Source organism: Bicyclus anynana, chromosome 3 (genome assembly GCF_947172395.1).
Source record: "Bicyclus anynana chromosome 3, ilBicAnyn1.1, whole genome shotgun sequence".
Lineage (NCBI taxonomy): Eukaryota > Metazoa > Arthropoda > Insecta > Lepidoptera > Nymphalidae > Bicyclus > Bicyclus anynana.
Genome location: NC_069085.1, coordinates 4,203,560 through 4,213,492, shown reverse-complemented (window position 1 = coordinate 4,213,492; position 9,933 = coordinate 4,203,560). Strand labels below are relative to the sequence as shown.

General features: G+C 36.6%; 1 protein-coding gene across 1 annotated transcript; it reads right to left on the bottom strand.

Moving 5' to 3' along the window:
* Positions 1-2,093: 2,093 nt before the first annotated feature.
* LOC112054443 (venom serine carboxypeptidase-like) lies at positions 2,094-9,325 on the bottom strand. The gene is made up of 8 exons (XM_024094236.2): positions 9,189-9,325; positions 7,736-8,427; positions 7,089-7,201; positions 5,734-5,904; positions 4,905-5,072; positions 3,896-4,155; positions 3,179-3,307; positions 2,094-2,651 (listed from the first exon to the last, which is right to left on the bottom strand). The coding sequence occupies exons 1-8, from the start codon at positions 9,227-9,229 to the stop codon at positions 2,420-2,422; spliced, it is 1,806 nt and encodes a 601-aa protein (XP_023950004.1). The 5' UTR covers positions 9,230-9,325; the 3' UTR covers positions 2,094-2,419.
* Between the last annotated feature and the right edge of the window lie 608 nt (positions 9,326-9,933).

Here is a 9,933-nt window from a genome sequence, read left to right as displayed (position 1 = left end):
TACATTTAATGTAATTTTATTTTTAATTTATGTCTCTAAAATAACAAAATAATGTACATATTATTACTAAACAAGATATATTCAGCTTAAAAGTGATCTGGTGACGTCCTTTAGGTATCAAACGAAAATAAAATAAACGCACAATAGGGTGACCCTAAAATTCTGTTCAAAAGTAAATAACTTTAGCTAACGATAATTTTGTTATTTTTGAGTAAAAAAAAAAAAAGAAAAAATACGTGATCATTAGATTTTGTTTATGTACAAAATATAAAAATATCCGCACTAAAAAAAATTTCTTCCTGTATAATAAAAATTAATATTTCATGACTGCTAAATGTATTGCGAAGCCATATTGAATCAGAATGAGGAGATCCGCCGACGAACCAAAGTCACTGACATAGCTCAGTGAGTCGCGAAACTTAAGTGGCAGTGGGCAGGCCACATAGTTCGAAGAGCCGATGGACGTTATTGTCCCAAGGTGCTAGAATGGCGACCCCGCACTGCACCAGTGATGGTCGACCCCCCACTAGGTGGACCGCTGACATGGCGGGTTGCAGGGAGCCGCTGGATGCCGCTCTTTTTAATAACCTTTTAATAACGCTGGATGATCTTTTTAATAACCTTTTAAGGCTAAATATTTCCTTATTTCAAAAGTAGGTAAACTACTAAAATGGTAGAAAATCATTAGGTTGGGCAGCACTGCATGAAATATTACGCACTCTACAAAAAACTTCTCACGTCGCGTAGGGAGTATTAGAGTTCTGTGTCTGTGGTAGTATCCATTAGTATCTAATTAATTAATCTGTGCGTCGCGTCGTCACGTCACTCTACAAACACACTCAAGTTTTTTTGGAGATTAGGCGGGAAAATCAAAAATTCACAACGGAATATGCAATTTTCGATTTCCAATTATGTTTTATAAGTTGATCGACTAGTTAATTAAAAAGATAAAGTTGACAGTACGGTAACGGAAAATGTGTGATTTTAACTTGTTTTTCTTATCTAATCTAATGAAAATATTCGATACATTTTAAAATTTTACTACAAAAAACATCGACCTAATAAGTTACTTCCTCTTTTACAAAAAAGGTAAAAATGCAACACAAGCCGCAAAATAAATTGTTATGTTTATGGACCTAACCTAATGCAGTAGCTGTGAAGCCTATTTCGGACTACTTTAGTATTTTAGTCAAGTACGAGTGTTTTTTGAAATACAAATAATTATGAAATAGTTTGTATATGCGGATGTCAAGGAGACGCGCGATATTTTTTCATTCATGGGTTTTACCGGCTTCACATGGCTTCACCACGCTGCTTGTAAAGACCCACTCTGTAATTCTTTACTCTATAAATATAAGTAAACAGAGTTTGTGGTTTGGCTAATGAAAGTAGAGACTGATATCGACCGGCAAACAAAATGGCGGGCGTTCGTTAACAAAAGTGCAAATATTCAAATAACTCTTTTTTTTTTTTATTTTTTATTCTTGACAAGTTAGCCCTTGATTACAATCTCACCTGATGGTAAATGATGAAGCAGCCTTAGATGGAAGCGGGCTAACTTGTTAGGAGGAAGATGAAAATCCACACTCCTTTCGGTTTCTACACGACATCGTACCGGAACGCTAAATCGCTTGGCGGTACGTCTTTGCCGGTAGGGTGGTAACTAGCCACGGCCGAAGCCTCCCACCAGCCAGACCTGGACCAATAAGAAAATCTCAATCTGCCCAGCTGGGAATCGAACCCAGGACCTCCGTTTTGTAAATCCACCGCGCATACCACTGCGCCACGGAGGCCGTCAAAAAACTCAAGTTTGATAATTAATTTTTTTTTTAATATGCAGTAATGTTTTCTCATAGATACGTTTTTTTTAATAAAGATTAGTAGATATTTTTTTTTAATTTGCCGGGCGATTTTAGTTTCTACTTTCATTAGCAAAACTCAAAGTACCATTACGGGAAAGGAAAAAAAAAAAAAAAAAAAAAAAAAAAAAAAACATACAGCCGAACGTAGAACCTCCTCCTTTTTGGAAGTCGGTTAAAAATAGTAATGAAATGTGTAATAAAACTATAGTGTATATTTTGGTATTGATTTTATAATAATATTTTTTTTCTTAAGCACTAATCTTAGTATCTAATTATATTTGTTGATATTATTATTAGTATTATGGTCTCAATAAAAACCAACTTTCATTGGAATTCATTCAGTAGTTCAACGTGATACTCGGAAGGACAGACAGACAAACAAAACATATTAAACATTTTTTTTGGCTATATAATATATAATAAACAATGCAAAAAAATTCAAAATATCTTCAATGTACAGAATTGGACCTGTTTTATTTTAGGTATAGATTTTTCGTATTCACTAACTTAAAATCCACTACTACAAAATTGCGAATTCAGAAGACAATATCTCTCCATTACATCTGAATATTGGTGTTGTCGAAGATGTGTTGCGGAACCGCAGTGGAATGGTTCCGGACATACTCCTGTACATAGGAACCTTCTAGAAGGCCGAACCTTCGGCTGAGCGGTTTGTTGTGTGTCCAACGCGCCACCAGGTTCTGTATGGGGGCGGGGTCATCCATCGGCACCATGTGACCAGCACCACGGATCACGACCTCTGTAAGACGACCGCCGGTTTTGTGGTACCTTTGAACAACGATATTTGAATTTAGAAGTAGTACATATATATTCTGTGGTATAACTAATTGGTACAGTGGTTTGTCTATGTGGTTTTTCAGTTTTCCTTCCGTGAGAACTTTATAAAGTATTAGAAAATTATGAATAGGTAGTAAAATGTATTTTTTAAGCATTTCATAAGAGCTACATATTTTCAATGAAATTTGAATAAATCTATTACTAGCGGACGCCCGCGACTTCGTCCACGTGGAATTTAGTTTATCACAAATCCCGCGGGAACCATGGATTTTTCCGGGGTGAAAAGTAGCCTATGTGTTAATCCAGAGTAAAATCTATTTCCTTTCCAAATCGCTTCAGTAGCCGCAGCGTAAAAGAGGAACAAACATACTTACACACAAACTTTCGCCTTTATAAGTAATATTGGTGTGATTTACGTTATTTTTAAATACAACCCCATAAAGAATAAAATTATTAAATACCTACATATTTGAACGGAACTCACATTTAAAGGTAAAAAAAAATTTCAAGTCACTCACCCAGCTAGTTTCGAGTTAAAGATGTAGGGGTATCTGGCGGACTCGAGAAATTCCTGCGTTCCCTCCCATTTCCACGTGCGGTAGTGGTCCGACGTGGACACGCACGGCAACATCTGATCTAAATGACCACTAAAAAAAATACATTTGAATAAAAAAAACTCCTCCTTTGAACTCCTTTTTTGAAGAGTTTTATACTCTTTGATGAGCCTGATGGATATATGGATTCATCCATTTTTATGTAAATAAGAAAGAGCGAGGACCCTAGAAAAGAGCCCTGCGGCACGCCAGACATTACTTTCTTACTTATAAGTTTAAAACTGTTCACGGTAAATTATAAAAATACAACCTCGCTTATCGTTGTAGGTAGACAGGTATTAGTTAAGCTGTCTTTTGAAGGGCGAACTAGTGATTGACTTTGTCGAACGCTTTACAAATGTAGATCTAGTGTAGATGGCATCTCTTTGTAAATTTTTTTGTAAAGCTTTGTTTTATAATTAGTTATTGTATTGTTGATTGGTTAAAGTAAAAACCGTATATTATGGTAAGAAAAGTTTTGCGTTGAGAGTAACTATTCAAATAGTTTTATACGAGCATTTAAAAACTAAACATTTTCATAAAAGACAAAAAACTAGTACCAGTTAATACACCTATACTCCTAAGTAAACCCGTCAATGGGTAGCATTAATATGCATAAATAAAATGAATGGAAAGTCTTACCAATAAACCAGCACTCTATAATGATCGAGGAGTTCTTCCACTAGTGGTTTGGCAGTGCTCAGGAAATCCGGGGCCATAAGTGAATTAACTGTTATATTTATGAACGAATACTTGATATCACCGACGTGCAAAGCCTTCTTTATCTCTGTGCGTCTCAGATGAGTGGAGAAACGACCGTAAGTTATTTCGTCCTTCAAGAAGTTGTAGGCTTGCTTTTGATGCGTCAGGAACAATAAAATACCGATTATACTGGTCCATTTCTGAAAAACGCATTAACAATCACAGAAATAATAAAACGCCAAAATTTTGTGTTTGTTACTCCTTGCGCCGCAACTGAAATTGAAATTGAAACACAGATAGAATATTGTCTGGATTAACATATATGGGGTTAACACATCCCAAAGATGTCTTCCACACATCCTCATGGTAAGCATCGGCCGTGGCTACCATCTTACTTGAAAAGGCGTAGGCACGCGATCTAGGTACAATGCTACGTAGAAGCCATCAGAGATATTGGTAGAATAAACTGTACCTCTTTTATAGTAAGCCCGCTTCCATTTTAGACTGCATCGTCATTTAACATGAGATGCTGACTATGGGCCTTATTAGAAGGCTCAAAGTCACTCAGCGGGCGATGGAGCGAGCTATGCTTGGAGTTTCTCTAAGTGATGGAATCAGGAATGAGGAGATCCGCAGACGAATCAAAGTCACTAACATAGCTCAGCGAGTCGCGAAGCTGAAGTGGCAATGGGCAGTTCGAAGTGCCGATGGACGTTGGGGTCCCAAGGTGCTGGAATGGCGACCCCGCACTGCACTAGTGATGGTCGACCCCCCACTGGACCGAGCCGAGGATATCAAGCGGGTTGCAGGGAGCCGCTAGATGCTGGCGGCTCGAGATCTTTTTGCTTTGTGCCATGCAAGAGGCCTCTGTCCAGCCGTCCATCGGCTGATAAGGTAAGGGTGGGAGATGTCAAGGGCTAAGTAGTCATTAAATGAAAAAAAAGCTTACACTTTTCGCCCCAACACTGTTGCCATTGGCGATGTCTCGCTGGAAAGCGGACAGCAAAGGATTCACTATTTGGATTTGTTCCCTGTTCATCAGACCGAAGTACAGAAACGGGTACGTCACGTTTGCTATCTCGCTCGGGTCTATGAATCCGTTGCCTATCATTAAACCCTGAAATAAATTAGTTAATATAAAATAATGGCCTTACCCTTGAGAAAGGCGTAAACCTACATTACCTATTAGTAGTATATTTATTGTTGTTTTTTTTTATTCTTTACAAGTTAGCCCTTGACAATCTCACCTGATGGTAAGTGATGATGCAATCTAAGATGGTAGAGGGCTAACTTGTTAGGAGTTGAATGAAAATCCACACTCCTTTCACTACATGATATTGTACCGGAACGGTTATTGGTTTGGCGATTCATTTTGGTACGTCTTTGCCGGTAGGGTGGTAACTCCCACCGGCCAGGCCTGGACTAATTGAGAAATTCTAAATTGGCCCAGCTGGGGATCGAACCTAGGATCTCTACCTTGTAAAATGACTGCGCATACCACTGCGCCAAGAAGGCCGACAAAATTAATAGATAGTCAAATAGGTAATTACGTGATATGTCTCACATTTTATTCACAAATTCGATTTTCAGTTTTCACAAGCCACAAGCGAAATATCGAATAAAGGAGTTGTTGCGAAAATGCTGTAGAACAAAGATTTTGCCACATTGAAAGTTATTGTGGTCTTATTAATATTAAGTGAAATTAATTAACCTAGGGCCTCCTAGAACATCGCAGTAATAAAGCTAAGCACACAACTGCTTAACTGTAGGAGCTTTACCTCCAAGTTAATATCTGATCCCGGCAAGTCTTTGTGCTTATGAATCTCCATTCCCAGTGCTGGCACATATTTCCCACCGTAAGACTCCCCTGCGACGAACAGCGGAGCGGTTCTGAGTTCAGGAAATATTTGAAGGAACTGCGATAGCGCTTCGTATAAGTGAGAACCGTACTGTAATCACATTAAAAAAAATGTTTATTCATCATCATCATCATCATGATCATCATCATCATCATTAGCTGCGACGTCACACGGATCTCAGCTGAAAATCAGCTCAGTATTAGGATAGCGTAGTATCTAACTTTTAGATTTGAATAAATTTAATTATTTCTTTCTTTCATCATCTTTGTCCAATGCATATGCCTCTTGAAAGGTCTTCTAAATAACACGATGTTGAGACGCCTACATAAAGCGGCTCTTTGTAACTCGTTTAATATCGTCGGTTGACCTTTTTTTTGACACGGGGGGAAAATCTCTTTTTGAGATACCCGACTTATTGGGGGAGAAGACGGGTTATGTGGGACTTACCACTAAAACCCCCTCGGTGGCCACCCTCAGTACATTTTGGTAGTTTTAGTGAGGTCCCGGAACCTCACTAAACTCGCCGGTGCCTCCGTTGCACTATGCCTTTTCTAAAACTGAGAGCTTTGTTCTGCTACTACTATATATAGCAGCTTATGGAACTCTTAGTTATAAGCAGCCAGAGACCCCAATCTGGCCGCTTGCGACGCGGAGGTTTCTAATCAAGGGACTATTACTGGACGGACGGTGCTTGGACGCTCCTTCGTTGCTGTCACCGAGCTGGGTCAGCTCGCTCTCGGCTCCGTTCAGTCGTCGGTTGACCTACACTGCGCTTTACGGTCGCAAATATCGAAATATCGTTATGGGTGTGATTTCGATATTATTCTCACTGCCCACATCCCTAAGCGCTCTTCAGATTTGACGTTATACTTGACCGTGTGTGACTGGAGTAATAGTTTATGAAGTTTATGTTTAAGTCACTGGTTCAAGGCAAGGTGCCAATTGCGTTGTATACCTATATACATATAATATTTATTCTGGCTTTGAGAACAGTGATAAGACGTACAGACATGACTTCATTGGTAAGCGTATGATAGGCGTGCATGCAAACGCGCATAAATACATATTCAGCTCACTGTTGAGAACAAGTCTCCTCTGAAAACTAAGAAAATTCTCAGGTTTCCTCACGATGTTTTTTCTGATATTTCATTTTTTAAAATGCACATAACTGAAAAGTTTGAAGTGCATGCCTCAGACCGGATTTGAACTTACATTCTCCTAAAAGGACTTCCCGTTCCTGAAATAGAATGAATGTAACAATAATTGTTATTTACCGTAGCCATGTCCTTTACAAATCCATCGGCATGTTCAGTAAAGCTGTATCCTGCTCCAACAGGATTGTCGATGAAGAGAAGAGAATGGTTTTGTAACCACGTGTATGGATTCTCTGAAAAAGTTATTATGAAGTAATTATAAGGTAGGTATAGATCCATTTTCTTACAGTTTTTAGGAACACTTGACTACTTAACAAAACAAAATGCTAATCGGATTTTTCTTATTCGAACGACAAATAAGTAAATAAATTATAAAGTAAATAAGTAAGTAAGTAAAAGAGTAAGGCAAGAAGAGGAGGAGAGGAGGATAATACAAATTGATATTTTGGCTTACCGTCATTTGTTTTACTCTTATTTAAATGAAATAGAAGTTTATGAGCTTTTACAGTTATACTTGGTTCTTCAAAACAAACAAAACTGATCCTTCATTTCTTTTAAATACCTATTCTCGTGATTAAAGAACGTCTAAATGAACTCAAGCCTGTCTCGTTTGTAAAATAAAAACGTGCTTTTTTATTTTTGTCTATAAATCAAATCGTATCGTGTAAATTTCAAAAAAATATTTTGAATTGACACTTCAATTTTCGCATACAGGCTCATACATTTTATTTATTATATTACTATATATTAATCATTGATTACTTTACCTTTTAGGTTTCCGAAAGCATTAAATTTAAATGGTCCTATCTCATCAAATAATCCAATTAAACTGGAAACTCCAGGACCACCTTGGAGCCAAATTATCCATGGAGTTTCATTCACTTTCTTGTTTAGCACGGGAAAATACCAAAAGAAAGTATTAGAGTTATAGGTTTTATTCACCGTAAGAAAACCTGAGTAACTCTCATACCCTAGAAATATTTCTGGATCGACCTTGCTTGCTTTCCTGGCTTCTTTTAATTGACCGTTTTCAATATAAGGTGTTAGTATTAACGCAGTTCCATTGTCAACTTTTTCGGTGACCTCGCATGGTACTTCTTCTTCTACGACTTCATTCTCGCCTATTTCATTATCGCTTACATTTGCATGACCACATTTCTTTAATACACTTCCTGTTGTGTGATTCTTGTCACTACTATTTTCATTACGTATTGATTCAGTTATATTTATATAAATAATATCAGAATCATTATGAACGTTTTTAGGTAACGAAATATTGTGCACTGGTAATTCTATATGAATTTCAGGTTTATTCGTTTCTTTGGGAATTATATCATTTGTTGTTTCTTTGTCTTCGTGAATGCTGTTGTCAGCAGGTTGTTTCGAATGATTTGTAATATTGATATCTATTAAATTATTTGAGATATCGTCATTTGTATTTAAAACCACTTTACCCTGACTGAAACAATGTAACGATAAAGTGTGAATTATAAAAGAAACAAACACTAGATAACTTCATATATCCGTAACACATTAATTCATGATTGTTGTAAGTACCTACTCGTTAATGAATTAAACTATAAATATAATATCAATAATTATGATAAATGACAAGGTCGCGAAGAAGTTGTAATTAAAATTGGTGTGTATATTTTAATGTCGACTTTAGACATCAGCTATCTCAAAGTAGGTATGGAGGTCGATGTGTAATGCACTAAACCCTACTTTTTTACCTATTAGGTAAGTACTTCAATTAAATTAGGTATTAAATATATCGTTGAAAATGACTTAACGATTTGAGTTATTTTTTTTATGTTTTTTAATACTTTCTAGACGTTTATTACAGAGCGAAAAATAAATAAATTTACGCCGAAAATTGGTAAATTTCAGAAAATTTAACAATTGTAGAATTTAGTATTTTGTGTGAAATGGTGTGAAAGATAATATATGACTCAACAAACGTTTGCCTGGTCAGCTATTATATTGTACCTACTCGTAAAAAAAAATGCAATAATGTTATGTTGTTCGAGGACTTCCGTGAAATTCTCTAATTCTGATTCTGAATATTCATTATATTCTCATAACAGTTTAAATAGGTACCTATAGGTTCATACACTTCAGAGATGACTGAAAGTAAAGAAGTGAAACGTGTCATAACCTAAGTAGTTACTGAAAAAGTAGGTAAAGGGTCGCAATACCGTTGTAAAAGTTAAGACTCACCAAATAGTTCTTAAAAGCAGTAACAATATCACAGTCTTCATTTTCAATTATCACATATAACAAAGCTTCTACAGATTACCAATATAACAATGTAAAAATATTAATGTAGATAGGAAAAAAAATACGCCGCCATGTAGCGTGCGCGCAGCAATTTGTACTATACAATCTATTTTCATCCAAATATCAAGTTACACGATATAGTGTAATATCAAATCGTAATGTAATGTAGATACTTACGTAGCCTATCAAACTTGAACTATTTGATCCCGACATCGGCACGTTTTGTGTATGTGATACACTCGTTCATATTTTTACTGGCTTCATTTCAATGTCAGATTGCTGGACTAAATTATATCAAACTAGCGAGCGCCCGCGACTTCGTCTACGTAAAATTAGTATTTCACAAATCCCTCGGAAACAGTGGATTTTTCGGGATAAAAAGTAGCCTATGTGTTAATCCAGACCGATGATAATTTTACACTACAGTATATATCATCATTGGTTCAGACTAAAATCTATCTCTAATATCTCTCTGTATATATCTTTAAATTTCAGGTGATTCGGTTCAGTAGTCGAGGCGAAACATTCATATCATCAAAATCATCAGTTTTCGCAAATCTCGGGAATTCATGGATTTTTTCGGGATAAAAAGTATAGCCTATGTGTTAAAATCAATTTCCATTCCAAATTTCAGCTAAATCGCTTCAGTAGTAGCGGCGTTATAGAGTAACAAACATCTAAACAT

Excerpts from the sequence above, each read along its gene's own strand:
- LOC112054443 (XM_024094236.2), bottom strand. The coding sequence starts at position 9,229 with ATGAAGACTGTGATATTGTTACTGCTTTTAAGAACTATTTG. Across the intron at positions 4,156-4,904 it reads ACAGTGTTGGGGCGAAAAGT|AAATGGACCAGTATAATCGG; the intron begins GTAAGCTTTTTT and ends TGCGTTTTTCAG. Across the intron at positions 2,652-3,178 it reads TTTAACTCGAAACTAGCTGG|GTACCACAAAACCGGCGGTC; the intron begins GTGAGTGACTTG and ends CGTTGTTCAAAG.